The sequence below is a fragment of the Dermacentor albipictus genome, chromosome 9 (assembly GCF_038994185.2).
Source record: "Dermacentor albipictus isolate Rhodes 1998 colony chromosome 9, USDA_Dalb.pri_finalv2, whole genome shotgun sequence".
In the NCBI taxonomy this organism is placed as follows: domain Eukaryota; kingdom Metazoa; phylum Arthropoda; class Arachnida; order Ixodida; family Ixodidae; genus Dermacentor; species Dermacentor albipictus.
Genome location: NC_091829.1, coordinates 71665547 through 71680340, shown reverse-complemented (window position 1 = coordinate 71680340; position 14794 = coordinate 71665547). Strand labels below are relative to the sequence as shown.

Here is a 14794-nt window from a genome sequence, read left to right as displayed (position 1 = left end):
GATATTGTAATCACATATTAACACTTAGTGCGGCCTTGTCCTGTACAGAAATTGATATTGTATCTAATAATACTTAGTATGTGCATGTGTTCTAACATATTTATTTGGTAGTAATCGACTGAGTTGATTGATTGACTTGCGTCAAATAGCAGAACATGCAGAATGTGGCGTTTTGTTGCTCTTTTTGTAGTTGTGTAAGCTGGCAATTTAGGCACGTTTAGCAAATGGGTTTTATCACCGTACGGAAAGCCTTTTCTTTATATCAGCACGTATGTTATCGCGAAAGTGGCGATACAATATTTGCCCCCCATTTTCAGGTTCACTCAAATGACAACCACGTGCTCTACACAGGCAGTTTGCTAAGTCAACTGCCAGTTTCGACGCGATATTATGTGACCCGTTGCGTTATGAATGGTGAAATAACAATATATTCCACGTAATATTTTCAGCTAATAAATTACCTCTGTGTGTGATTTACTTACTGATTTGGTTCAAAACTTTTCTTCAGAAAATGTGAGGTGGATGGCTGTACAAATATTTATTGTTCATTTACTTGCGAACTACAGGAACTCATCAGAAAGTTTTAAGCGTCCCGTGGAAAGCTCGGCTTTTATTCAATGGAGTCTACAGCGCCTTGCATTAAAATTACGTGGCGTTGACAAACTTGTTCATTATATATTATAATTTATGTCCGAAAATGCTAACCATGTGAGGCTTACTGCTAACAAACTGTCATCGTCGCGTCGTCATCGATGTCGTTTTGCAGTATTCGTTGTCATTGTGCTCGTCGCACTGGCCTCATCATATCCCAAACCACAATCATCATGATACCCTCCATTTACCTTTCTCCCTCTTGTAAATTCTGCGTCTCTTCCAAAGGAGACTTAAACCACAACATGTGGGGGTGCCCTGAGCACCCCCTTCCCCCTTTTCTCAAACAATTATTATCTGGTGAGGATCAGTGGGAGGCTGCCTTGCGCAGCGAAGGCCCGACCTTCAGGAGGCCATCCTGGAGTGGGCTGAGAGGATAGAGGAGGCCTATTTCAATTAGTTCCTCCCCTCACACTCTGTTCCGTTGCCCCCTTTCCTTTAATGAGGGATACATAAAGTTTTTCATCATCATCATGATACCACGGTCGTCGTAAGGGTTTTCCCCCATTAAACTTCTGGTGCCGACACCGTTATCGAGGGATAGGCTGTCTTACGTAGCAAGCCGCTTTAACAAAAGCACACATGTTCGAATCTTTTGGTTGAACGTTGATTTGAATGCAAGCGAATACATCATGCAAGAGACTGACGCTAACCCGTTAAAAGTGCTGCCTGAAGAACTTAAGGAGAAAGTTACTTTCGAGATATAGAATGAACGCACGGAGACACTATGTCTACAGGAGAGGCAGCATAATTTCAACGGGTGGGTAGGGGAACCATTAAAATACTTTCAGCACCAGGAAACCAGTCTGGTATGGTGCAATCGCACATAAAGCTCATTACTTCATAGTGTGTGGCCGCTTTGTCGTGGTGAACTGCGGATGAACAAAAGCTCGCGTTTTAGACTTCGAAATGTGCTCTTTATCAGTCTGAGGACAAGAAAACACGAGCTACGAAAAAAAAATACGGCAAGAGCTATCTCACGTTACGTGTCGACTTTAGCGCGGTTAGCATTGCAGCAGTGCAGCCTTGCATAGTACCAGCGAAACGGAAATGCAGTTTTGCACAAGGCGTGTATAACCCCAGGTCCCTATTTCTCGTGCATTCCTCTGCAAACACAGTGTCGTAAAGTAGCGCCGCCACAATGTACGCGCATGTCGCATGTCCAGATATATACATATATTCACACGAGATAACTCGAATACACATGAGACGTGTTCCATTTCGCCTAGCACCGGAGAAGTCCTAACGAATTTACCTCTGCTACTGAATAGCGGCACATATCTATAGTGACACAAGGCTACTTACGCAGGTACCCAAGCTGGCGTGACAAAGATTGATTGAAGAGTGGCCCATGCCCAGATGGCACATACCGAGTGACCTAGAGAGAGAGAGAGAGAAACAACTTTATTTGCCACTGCAGGGTTGTAAGTTAGGGCAGGGAGGCATAATGTGGCTCCCAGGTGGGGACGATTTCTTGGGCCCAGGAGAAGAGTGGCGAGTGACCTAAGCAGGTGCTATAGAGGTTGCTTTATTTAGCGCATGGCATGTCATGGCACTTCTGTGGCGGCACGCGGCAATTTTTATTTCCACTGCAAGACGAACGCCTAACCCAGCGACCTCCGATTACCCCTTTCTTACGATAGCTGATTCTGACTTGCGCCAGCAAATTCCTAACTTCACCAACCTGTATAATTTTCTGCCATCTTCGGCAGCGCTTCCCTTCCCCTGGCACCCATTCTATAACCGTAATGGTCCACTGGTTATCTACGCATTACACGGCCCGGCGCAGCTCCATTTAATTATCTTAACGTCAACTAGAATGCCGGCTATCCCCATTTGCCCTCTGATCCGCCCCACTCTCTTCCCCTCCCTCAACGTTGCACATAATATTTTTCGTTCCTTCGCTCTCTGCGCGGTCCTTAACTTGTTTTCGAGCTTCTTTCTTAACCTCCGAGTTTCTGCCCCATATGTTAGCACTGATGTGATGCAATCATTCTACCTTTTCTTCAACGACACTGGTAACAGTGGTAAGCTTTCGGTCGTGCTTAGGTAATGTCTGCCGTATGCTCCCCAGCCAATTTTTATTCTTCCGTTCATTCCATTCGAATGGTCAGGGTTCCATGTGAGCAATTGACCAATAAAACGTACTCTTGTACAGACTCTAGAGGTTGACTGGCATTCCTGAATTCTTGTTTCCTTACCAGGCTTTGTAATATTACCTTTCTCTTCTGCATATTATTTTTAAGTTCAATTCTTCCAATTTCTCAATTAAGGTCCTCCATAATTTGTTGTAATTCGTCCTCGGTGCTGCTCAACAGGACAATGCCATCTTCAAAGCAAAGCTTGCTCAAATATTCGCCATTATTCTTCTCTCCTAAGCCTTCCAATTATAATAGCTTGAATACTTCTAAGCATCCAGTGAATAGCACTGCAGAGGTTGTGGCTCCCTGCTGTCCCCTTTCTGGATAGCTAATGTTCTACTTTTAATGTGGAGGACCAAGGTACAGTGGAATCTTCTTTTTTTCTTTATTCAAGAATGACCCAGAATTGCCCTTGGGCGTCACAGCATGGATATAAATAACTCTTTGTTTTTCAACGCACTTGCTCTCAGGCCAGTGAACATTGTATAAGCCTCACCAGTTCTTCTAATCTCACTAAAGCCAATAATACGACAGACAATGTCCGATAATTCCTCAAAGAGCCTAGCCAAGCTGGCCTGATTCAAGAGCGTTCGCATGTTAAAGATTTCCAGGTTAAGCTTCCAGTGGTGGCCTGTCCACATTCAGAGATTCTTAGCACCATGCACCGCGTTGCATGTCTGACCACCGTCTTGGTTACGCGCTCCACAGAGGATGAAAACTGAGGGCCATGGATTAATTTGAAGACTCGTGAGGGAGGTAGTGGCCGAATACTTGACCAGGGAGCCGAATTTCTGTTATAGTGAGAGACTGCTTTTATTGAAGCTTTGCTGTTCTTGCTAATTTGGTTGCACCTGGACTAGCGTAGCCTCACTGGCTCTCGGTAAGTTCGGTGTTAGGCGCAACTCCAAGACTGAAGATGTTGTGGCCTGGACGAGGATTCGAACTTAAGACTTTCCGATTAGAGGCCCGGTGTTCTACCTCGGCTGCGCGCCCCCACTCTGCGGCACACACCTAGTGTCAAATACCTCGGCACCCAATTTGGCCAGACGATTGGTCTTGAACGTGGTTCCACCAGAAGAACAACCCGATGCGCTACCCTTTAGACCATGAACCACCCAGTAACCCAGATTGGTGGCAAAGATGTTAGCTGAGGAGAAATTAATGTAGTGAAAACTGGGTGAAGTCTCGAAGTTATTTCATGCTTGCATTGTGCGTAATTTTACACTGAAAATAACTAACAAGGCGAAGATAAAAGAATAAGAATTGGACTAGAGCGTCATCCACTTCTTTTCTATTCGTTCTTCCATTCTTCCGTCAGTGTAAAACTAAGCACAATACAACCATGAACGCCCACCAACTATCCCCATTCATTGTTTTACTTTACAAAGAATGCTAATCGTATGAAAATCATGGCGTGCATCTTTTGAGTCTATTGTCCTAATGTGCTCTTATCGCAGATAAACGTCTGTTGAAGTCCTGTTTTGTCGTTACTTTATTAGTATGCTTACTTTCTATAGCCGGCTGTTTATTCTCGTATGTTTACACTTTTCGGGTAACGCTGTTGTAGAACACAATAACGACATAGACCCACGTGTACTGCGAGATAAAAGAACTTATCATGAATCATAGCCATGAAAGGCGTAGGAATTGAAAGTAATGTTGAAGAAACTGCATGCACATCGTGCGACAACGTCATTTTCTTGGCGTCTTAAGAGGAAGGTGTAGCTCGGGTGCTCATATCTAAATACACGTAAAAGGAGAATTCGTTTTTCTCGGCAACCACTGCACCAAGTTCGACGAAGTTTGTTGCAGTTAAAAGGAAAACTTAAAATCTAGTGACTGTGGGTTTTGAATTTTTTAATTAGATTGTCAATTTTTTGTTGAAAATTGGCAAAAATCGAAAATTTTCGAAAAACGGAACTATCAAGTTTACAACTCTGTAACTCAACAAGGAGAAATTATAATACAATTCTGTGAATTGCACCTAATAGTACATTTAAAGCGGACAAAATTGATCTGTTACACATAAATATAAAAAAAATTAGTAATACGCAAATAAATCTTTTGCAGAACCCTTGTAACCAAAGTAGCAAATTCACGTAAGATGCAAAATGACCGATGGAATCTGTCCGCTTTGAATGATCTAATGAATGCCGTTTACGCAACCGCGATATCTATTTTTGGTGCAGAGCTATGAATTCGTAAACTTTGTGCTTCCATTTTTTTCAAACGGTCGAATGTTTCAAAATTTGTTTGACAATATTAAGCCCTAAATCAAGATTCCGCTTCCAACAGTCACTACAATTTAACTTTCTAAAATGCAACAAATTTCATTAAAATCGGTCCATGGTTTATCCCAGGAAAATGTTTTTTTCGTTTTACATGTATTTCAATAGGCCGCGTCAGAGTTGGGCTCGAGCTAAAGCTTCTTCTTAAGAAACTGACCTAGAGAGTAATTTAACACCCCGTGGCAACAAACTAGAGTTGCCCACCGATCGAGTTTCAAGGGGTCACAGTGATATTTTTAAAGAAGTGCATTTTTTACGACAGTGATTATGCGATTATTCAAGGAAAAATAACTGATTGTATTTAATTACAACTTGAAGGTTATGAAAGTAAGTGCAGAAACATCGACATTCTTCTTTCCTTCACGTCAGATTGTTTTAAAGCGGCCGGAGCCAAAATGACAGGTGAAAACAATCTTGTCTTTATCACGGACGCAGCCATAGTGGGGTACGTCAAACGTCTTGCTACGGATGGTGTATGCGCATCAGGGCACAGAAATCACGTAGCTCGGGTTCACTAGTTTCATTCATTCACGCATTAGATAGCTTACATGCCTAACTTATGATAGAGCTCGTCGGCGTCTTACCATTTAATTTTGCAGTCGCGCTCATTTTCTATTCGTAGTGGCCCCGTTTGCTTTGCGGAGGGTGTTTGGGCACTATAGGATAAAGATGTAACCCCAGGACTGGTGGCGCCAGGGACTGCTCTGCGCCGCTCCACCCCGTCGTTCGAGTCCACCGCACCTATGTGGCACTCGTAGGTGGTTGGGGCTTGCCTCACTTTTCTGCGCTCGAGCTCTGTTTGAAGACGAACACGTCCCCTCGGGGTCAACGTGTTTGGGTACCCTCTCCAGTCTTCCCATAGTCTCTACACTTAATTTTTGAGCCGCACGTGCTGAAGGCAAGGGGGGGGGGGGGGGGGGGGTAAGCATGTCCGAGCAAGCGCGAAATTTCTGCGACTGATAGCACGATTGTCGGCATTATTATGAGGCTCTCTTGATAAGCACCAGAACGCGTTTGACGAAATGTAATTAACATGACATGGCGAGCTCTCTCAAACACTACTACTCTTTGCTCGGATGGACAAGCGTACTGCCGAGCTACGTCAGTATAAGCGCTACGCGCGAGGCTTAATTTGGCTCCGATAGCGTCATGCGTGGTGCGATACAAGCATGATCGAGTAATGAGCTCCTCTACTCTATGCAACAATTCCCAAAGTAATGCGCATGCGAGCTATTGACACATTAGTAGGCTTACATACTCCTGTGATGCTGGTAGGTGGGGTGGGGCGTGGTGACAGGGTCCACTCTTGGAATTTTGCGCGCTCCCTATTCGTACAGGGCCAGCCATGGTCAAAGGTTCCAGGGGCGAATTTTCATACCTCGCTCTTAATGCCCGAGTTTCTTCCCACTATTTCTGAACCGTACACGCATCGAATAAGTGGTCGTCATGTCCGCAAGCGAGCGTAAAATTCCTGCAAAGAAATTTCCCATTTTTATAGGCCGTATAAATTCCGATAAGCCCTGATTTCAGTTTCATGAATATTTGCTGCTATTGCTGAGCAAGCTCCCTTAAACACGACAACCATCACTCGGATTGACAAATTTACTAGTCAGTTATGCCTCCTTTAACACCAAGCGAGAAGCTAAAATTAGCTCCGATTGTTTGATGCGTGGCGCTGAATCCCCGCCATCTGTGCAAGCGAAGCAAGAGTGATCTAGTACAAGGCTTTTTTTTTTACTCCACCAAACGATACCTACGTAAGGCGCACAGGTAGCGTGGTTGCCAAGATATAAGCAATCATGATATAACACGTTTTTGTTACACATGGCTTTAGCAAAGCGACATCTCCTGACCGAACCCCTCTGAGTGGTCTTTGTTTGTGTTGATTTTAGACATGCCTATGTTTATGATCAAGCACACATTCTGGTGGACATGTGCAATATGCCCCAGAGCTCCTAGTAGAAAGCATTCAGTAGGAGAAAAATGATAGTAGGTGTTATTTCTTTCTTTAAAACATCACGAAAGGCTTAGAAGTCAGAGCTAGCGTATTATTAGAGTCGAAAGTCTTGTGTCAGTTTAGAGCAGTTAAACATAACGCAGGAATTCTTGGCAAAAAAAAGTTGAACGATGATTACGACACTCCCTAATGCGAAATTTCAGCGCAGCTCTATACGTGTTTTCATTCAGCGATATATTGGCTGACGCGGACAACCTGACTCGGGCGGCACGTTGCAAACAGAGCGAAGTGTGGCGCGACCGCCTCGGCAAACCGCAGATCGCGAGAGTCAGCACGTGGGTGACACGTGGGCACGATTCGCAGAAGCCGCCGCAGACAGACCTCTGCTCATGCAGCGCTTTGTTTCCATATATGATAGCGGTGGCGGCATCGGTGAACAGGCGAAGCCCGCTACCCTGCCACCGCCTCGTATCCATCGTCACCGCAGAGCCCTTGCGAACTCCAACCTTTCATTCTCACGCTGTTGGCCTGCCCTCCTCCTCCGTTTTCCTCGTCGCGCTGTCACCCCTATCGCTGTCTTTCATCCCCCGCTGCGCTCCGCATTCGCTCATTACTCCTTCACTGCGCTCTCTCACTCGGTTACGAGGGACGCCGACACCGACACTCACCTCAGGTACGGGAACCCAAGAGCTGTGGTCTAAAAATTAAAGGTAAAACAGTATTATTCCTGCAGCCTCCCTCCTAAGTTAGCGTACGCACGAAGTGCGACATGCAAAAGTGATGAGGAATACTCTACGTAGTAAGTAGCTTGTGACATATTTAAGTAAAGATATTAAGACCATCCACATAAAAGTAAACTGGAAGCTTAAAACGCTAGAAAAGTGGCAAGACATTAGGGCTCCAACAAGCTTTCTTTCACGCTACCACGAGTGCCGTCCCTACGCTGCCTCTAACATTTTAAACACCCTTCCGGCCTTCGAGTATGCGAAAACCTTTCTCGAATGTACAAACTTCAAATGTATACGCTTTCTTTAACTTCCCTTTAGAGCCTACGCTCCGAAGAGCTCCATGGTTGCTGCAGCTACAGTAACAAAGTTCGCTTGCATCTCCGCGGGAGTCCTTTCCGCAACTTTTCAAAAACATCTTCCTCCACCTTTGCATTTCGCCGTGCATCAGAAGATGTCTCTTCCGGTACTACGCTAAAGTGGGCTTTCTTCGAAAGCGCGCTCTTCAACTTCCGGCTAACGCAGAAGGAAGTTTCACGAAGGCATGCCAGGCCACTTCCTCCCGCCTTCAGTCCATATTTTTTTATTTAGCGCATCGACCGTCACAAGCTACGCGCTCCTTGCCAAGAATACGCTTGGGTAAACAGGCTCTCTGAAACATTTATGCGTCCCTTAAAGTATTCTTCGCCAGCCTTATAAAAGTAGCTTTGAAATGATGCATTCTTTTGGAAGCTTCCTAGTATAACCAGCATAGCAAATTCATGCCGTGCGCTGTAGGCCTGCAGTTCCAAAGAAAGGCGGTGGCTACGATTTTCAAGTAGGTTGAGCATTGATTTTTTTTCGGATAAAACGCTAGATACAATGTGTCATCGTTTCCCAACACGCCTGTCTCGATGTAAAACAAACCGTGAGAATATCCCTCATGAGATGCGCACCAGCGAACAGCATCCTTTGCAATGCGTCACACGCCGCAGCTTTATTGCAACGCCATAGTCTGAATGGCGACATGTATGCAGCTTGGTGGATTACTCCGCGAAGGGAGATCTGTTGTGACAAAAATTGCTGATTTTATGAGTAACAGATAAGTCTTTTTTTGCGTCGATACGATAATCGTAAGACTAGTGTTGTACCATATTTCGTGGTAGTGCTCTCTACTGCTATGGGTGAAATGATTGTGCAATTCCTATCTCCAAGGCACAATCATACAATACAAGGTATACAATACGAAGGAAGAAGTATTTTAATGATTGGAAAATGTAGAGAGGTCGGCCGGATAATGGAGCATCTGGCCTGCTACTCTACGTAAGGGAGGGGGAAGAGGGGAAGAAAAGGGGTCACAATGAGGGATGATAATGGGAGGAACGAGGTGAATGACACATTACACAACTGGTATCACAGGCTTGAGTCCAGGCCCGTGTCACCTAGGAAACGTGAAAGGGCACGCATTGTCTCTGTCGTCTGCCAACTCTGTGGCCACGCGCCTAGCAAGAGGTCCTCCGACAGTGGTCCATCGTGTAAATGTCTCAATGTATCTGCCAATGTCAGTCTTTCTCGCGCATACTCAGGGCACACCACGAGCACATGTTCTATAGTCTCTACAGCGCCACACACTGAACAGTCCGGGGAGTCTGTCCGTCCAATAATGTGCAAATATTTGCGCGTGAAGGCGACGCCTAATCGCAGTCTGTGTATCAGGCATGTATGAGGGCGTGGAATTCCACGCAGAATAGGAAATTTCATGTCGAATGTTTGTGAACAACTCAATTAATAGCTCAAAAAGCGAACTTGTCGAAGTTGGTTGCATGAAGGTGGCTTTAGGCAAGTTGTTATGATTTCGCCTGGCCACATTTGGAAGCACACGCAGGGGAATTCCTGTTTTAGGGGCTTGAGTCCTTCGTGAAAATGTTAGCTAATTGTCCCAGATTGCGTCTGACACTCTCGCACCCTGCCACATCAAGTATACGGAAAGCGAAGTACAAAATAGCGTGGTTATGAAAGCACCTGTATAGAATGTACTAACCAATTCAAGCTTGAACCCGTTGTCCAAAAACAAGTAGGACGTAAGTTAAAGTGTTCATTTATGCATGAATCTTCATTTGAATGTCGGCGTACCAGCGAAAACATCTGGCACGGTTATCCTATAGGGCGACACGCCGTGGTTGCTCAGTGGCTATGGTGTTAGGCTGCTGAGCACGAGGTCGCGGGATCAAATCCCGGCCATGGCGGCCGCATTTCGATGGGGGCGAAATGCGGAAACACCCGTGTACTTAGATTTAGGTGCACGTTAAAGAACCCCAGGTGGTCGAAATTTGCGGAGTCCCCCACTACGGCGTGCCTCATAATCAGAAAGTGGTTTCGGCACGTAAAACCCCATAATTTAATTTTTTAATCTTATAGGGCGCAATCTTCCCTATGTAACGCCACATATTTGTGTCCTTATCTGTCCTTATCATCGGAAATGTCAGCCTTCGTACATATCCCATGATCGAGACGGGGGTCAACGTGATTAACGCGCAGTATATTTTTATTTATTTTTTTATTTATTTATTTGAGTACCCTAAGGGCCCGTTAGGGCGCAACATAGGGGGGGACGAAAAAGTTCAAGTATGATTGAAATCTGTACAATGTAAATATATGAAGGCATTAGGAACCATGAAGAACATCTAGCAGAAGCAAACAAAAAAAAGAAAGAAAGAAAAGGGTAACGAAATTTATACAATGTTTAGTAGCGTGAAACGCGCATAAGAACATAAAATGTGATGCAAACAATCAGTACCCATCAGAACAAGAGGTTAGGGATAAACACTTAGGTAAACAGCCTACACAGACACATATCTGATGAAACGGAATGAATTTTACACAATGCCAAGCACTTGAAAACACTGTTTATATAAATATTCAAGAAAACGTGGGATCTGACAGGTTGACACACTCTAAAAAGGTTAGCAGTGCTGCATGAAATGATGATGATTCCGTAAGCGAGACAATGTTAGCAGGTAGCGAGTTCCATTCGGCAATAGATAAAACTAGAGGCGAATTTTGATAAGCGTTAGTCCTGGCAAATATAGGTTTTACTTTATGAACATGGTCTGTGCAGGTAGAGATGTGGGGAGCGGGAAGAATATGGGCTCGAGCGAATGCAATGTTGCTGTGGTAAAGGCTATGGAAGAAGGTCAACCGTGATAATTTCCTGCGCATGTCAAGTGAAGGGATATTAAGTGATTTCTTTAAGGCGGTCACACTTTGATAGCGAGAGTATGAAGTTAAGATGAACCGCGCAGCTTTATTTTGAACTGATTCAAGTAGGTTCGTGAGATTAGAGTGATGGGGGTGCCAAGTTATTGACGCATATTCTAAAGAAGGCCTGATAAGAGAACTGTATGCGCGAAGTCTGGTATCTCTGTTAGCAAGGTGTAAGTGACGTTTCAGGTAACCAAGTTTTTTGCATGCTTTTGAGGTGATGTGTTCAATGTGAGCATTCCAGCTTAAATTGGAGGTAAACAGGACACCCAAGTACTTGATTGAAGATACTGACCCCCGTATTCAGAAACGCATCTTGACTTGAAGCCCATGCTTGACTTGATATAAATGACGCCTGTTGCGAACGCGCCGAAGATGCTCATTGCGTTTCTTACGGTGCGTTCGCAACAGGCGTCATTAAAATCAAGTCAAGCATGGGCTTCAAGTCAAGATGCATTTCTGAATACGGGGGTGAGTCAACAGTAATACCGCGTATTGTATATTGCTCAGAGGTAGGTCGAGTTATCGAAGCAAATTTTACGTGTTTAGTTTTGGCTATGTTAATTTCCATCTGCCATGTGTCACACCAGTCAGTTAGTTTTGTTAAATCAGACTGCAACACAGAAATGTCGGCAGGGCAGCTTATTTCATTATACAAGACGCAGTCATCTGCGAAGAGACGAGGTCATTCGATTGGCCGAGGTATAGAGGTCATTCGATTGGCCACGCAACTACTGTTCTCTATCTGGACGTCATAACTGACAACACGCTATTCGGGCGATGTGTGGTTGAAAGTGTCATGGATGCATCCATTTAAGGCTGGACACCATTGGCGACAAGGCAGAGGTAACCATCCCGTGCCTATGCTGAAACACAGTGCCGCTTTGATAAGAAGCCGCATTCTCTACGAGATGCCGCTGATGTCACCATCAAAGGGTCAATTCGAGCGCTTGGACACAGTAAACTGAAAGATGCATCGCTTGACCATGGATGTTCCTCAGGCGGATTCAAACAAAGAGGTGACAAACGAAGCTGAATCTCCTCTGCTCCCCCTAGTTTGAAGTTCGAAGTTTATTTCTTTCTTCACTCCAGAAAGAGGAAACAAGACCTAACGGTCATATGGCTTTACTGGGGCTGTTGCTCCTAAGAGCGTTCGGCTTACATGATGATTCAATGTAGGAAAATAGCACATATAACAAGAAACGAGCAAGCACGATGTAGAAAATACAAATAAACAAGATAAATGTGTACATTATACAATGACTATGTGAAAAACATTTATGTTTCAATTTTTGTTTGTTTGTACATTCGCATTACAATGCAGATTAAGGCATACATATATGATGCATAAAAAGTTTAGTGCTATAGCATTTTATGTATAAATAATTTGATTGTGTATCAGAAGGTCTTTATGCATTGCTTAAAATGTGGTGCATAGAAATCAGTTTTTTTCTCAGCGATGTTTAATAGCCTTGGTATTCGATACTTTATACTTTGACATCCGTAGTTAGCAATCGTGAATGGTACTTTTCTGATTTGATAATGTAATAGGTATTGAGGAGAAGTGGGTATGCTGACAACATGGAGCCTGTGTTTTTTATATGTAAGAGTAATCTATAATAAAATACTTGATTTGCTCAGATCAGTAAATGTTTGCCAAAGAGATTGTGTGTGGGTAAGTCACGCGGCCTACCATGGTAGTTTTCAAAAACTCGGACTTCTCGTTTTTGGAAGCTTAATAACTTATCATAGTATTTTTGCTAGGGTTGTTCCCCAAATCAAGACACGATAAGTTAGCTTCGAGTAAAAAGGGCATAGTATATTGTTTTCTTGAGCCATAATCGTTTTATATCACCTATTATATACATACAGCCTGCTACTTCGCTAAGATCATTGCTAAGATTATTGACATGATTGTCCCAGGAGAGGACAATCATGTCAATAATTGTCAATCATGTCATGTCAATACCCCCAAAATCTTTTGCGTTGTTGCTTGTTCTAGCCCCTTTGCTTGACATAGAACAGCTATATTAACAGGCAATGCGTTATTTATCGGTTTAAATAATATATATTATGTTTTGTTGACATTAAATTCTAGTTTGTTGATGTACAGCCATTCAGATAATAGATTTAAATAATGATTTATTTCTTTTTCTAAGCTTTGCAAGGAAGAATTTGCAAAGAAAAGATTAGTATCGCCTGTGTACATGATGATATTAGGTGAGGAATAAATGTTAGGCAGGTCATTGATATAAATATTAAATAATATAGGACCAAGTATGGATCCCTGTGGCACGCCAGCCTGTATTGTGAGAAGTGAGGGAGTGGCCTGATTAGATGAAACAAACTGGTAACGATCCATTAAGTAACTTCTCATTAAATCTAACGCTGTACTACGTATACCGTGGTCATGAAGTTTGCACAAAGATATAACATGTGGCCTACAAAGCCTTGTTGACTGAATTGTTAAAGCTTGGAGGGTCAGGCGCAGCGAAGGTGCTTCCCCGGTGACTGCGAGCAAAAACGTACTTCCGTTTTCGTGTGGCCCTTAACACCTTCCGGCCGTTAGCTTTCGAATCGCGTAAGCAGAATCGTCTGAGCCCGACAAAGCCTTTAGCAAGTACTAACTACAGCGTCAATGTACCCAAACTAAAGGCGAAACACACAATTCCAACTGTGGAAGCAAAGTTTATTGTGTTTGGGGCCCCTTCAGGGCAGTTCATCTAAGTCAGTTGCAAGCTCACGCAGAAGGGTGGCACGCGTACCTGCAGATAGCTGCCCACCGGCGTTATGCTCACTTCCAATGACGTGACATTGCACTGTAGGATGGATAACTTAGTCTTGGTAAAAACTCTAGAAATTGCCGTAATTGCCACAGCTTCGCGAAAAGTAAGGGTCACTTCTGCACTGGATATCATTCTCACGGACTCAGTGAGCGATACAACTATTAGATCGTAAACTGCACAAGGAGAAATTTACTAGGCAATCTCTGGCGCTCCTTGAAGACTTTAGGAGGAGAGAATTGACGGTGAAATTTTAGAGGATCCTGCCACACCTTGAAATTGGCAGCAATGAGAAAGGCGACGCTCTTGCGCGCGATGCACTATCAAGTGCCGCAAAACTGAAAGCGCTTGAGAATTTGCAGCAAACTAATTACAAAATCCGTTACTATGAAAGATATGATAATTAGCAGGATGACAATGTTAATTTGCAAGCCGGTATTACGACAGGCACTAAGCATTCAGCCGCCTATTACTTGCAATTAAATGCACACAAATAATTGCTAATGAAACATTCCTTGTTAACTTAGGGACTACGACATTGTGTTGCCAAACACGAGGTCGTGGGTTCGAGCATTGGCTACGACGGCCGCATTTCGACGGGGAGCGAAATGAAAACAAAATGCTGATGTAAAAGCACTTGAGATGGTCAAAACTGAGCCGTTGTCTCCCATTAAAGCGCGTACCATGCCTTATTGCGTCTTTGGCACTTTAAACGCTACAATATAATTTTGAAGGTGAGGTGAAACATTGTTGAGTTCAAAGCATAAATTTTGTGCTTTTGGCTTTATTTCAACAAATACGATCACTTTAATATACAAATGTATAGCTGTATAAGTACAAATCTATGGCTTTTAGAAATATATAACACTCGAGTATGCACGACTCGTAAAACACTTTTGTAAAACATTTTTGTTTTCGCGTCCACTGGAAAGTGGGCATGCGGAGTTGTGTGGTTTCGATTTTGTAATGAGGTTTTCTTCACACAAAACCAGCCTCTGTTTGTCACAAG

At 43.7% G+C, this 14794-nt stretch overlaps 1 protein-coding gene across 2 annotated transcripts in view; it reads right to left on the bottom strand.

Moving 5' to 3' along the window:
- LOC135908586 (uncharacterized) overlaps positions 1-14794 on the bottom strand; it is a 235627-nt gene that overhangs the window by 66510 nt on the left and 154323 nt on the right. For both annotated transcript variants that reach the window (XR_010566364.2, XM_070524706.1), the window contains one exon: positions 1957-2029. Coding sequence is in view for 1 of the 2 variants with exons in the window: in XM_070524706.1 (XP_070380807.1) it covers positions 1957-2029 (73 nt within the window). In the remaining variant the exon portion in view is untranslated. The remainder of the gene's footprint in view (positions 1-1956; positions 2030-14794) is intronic.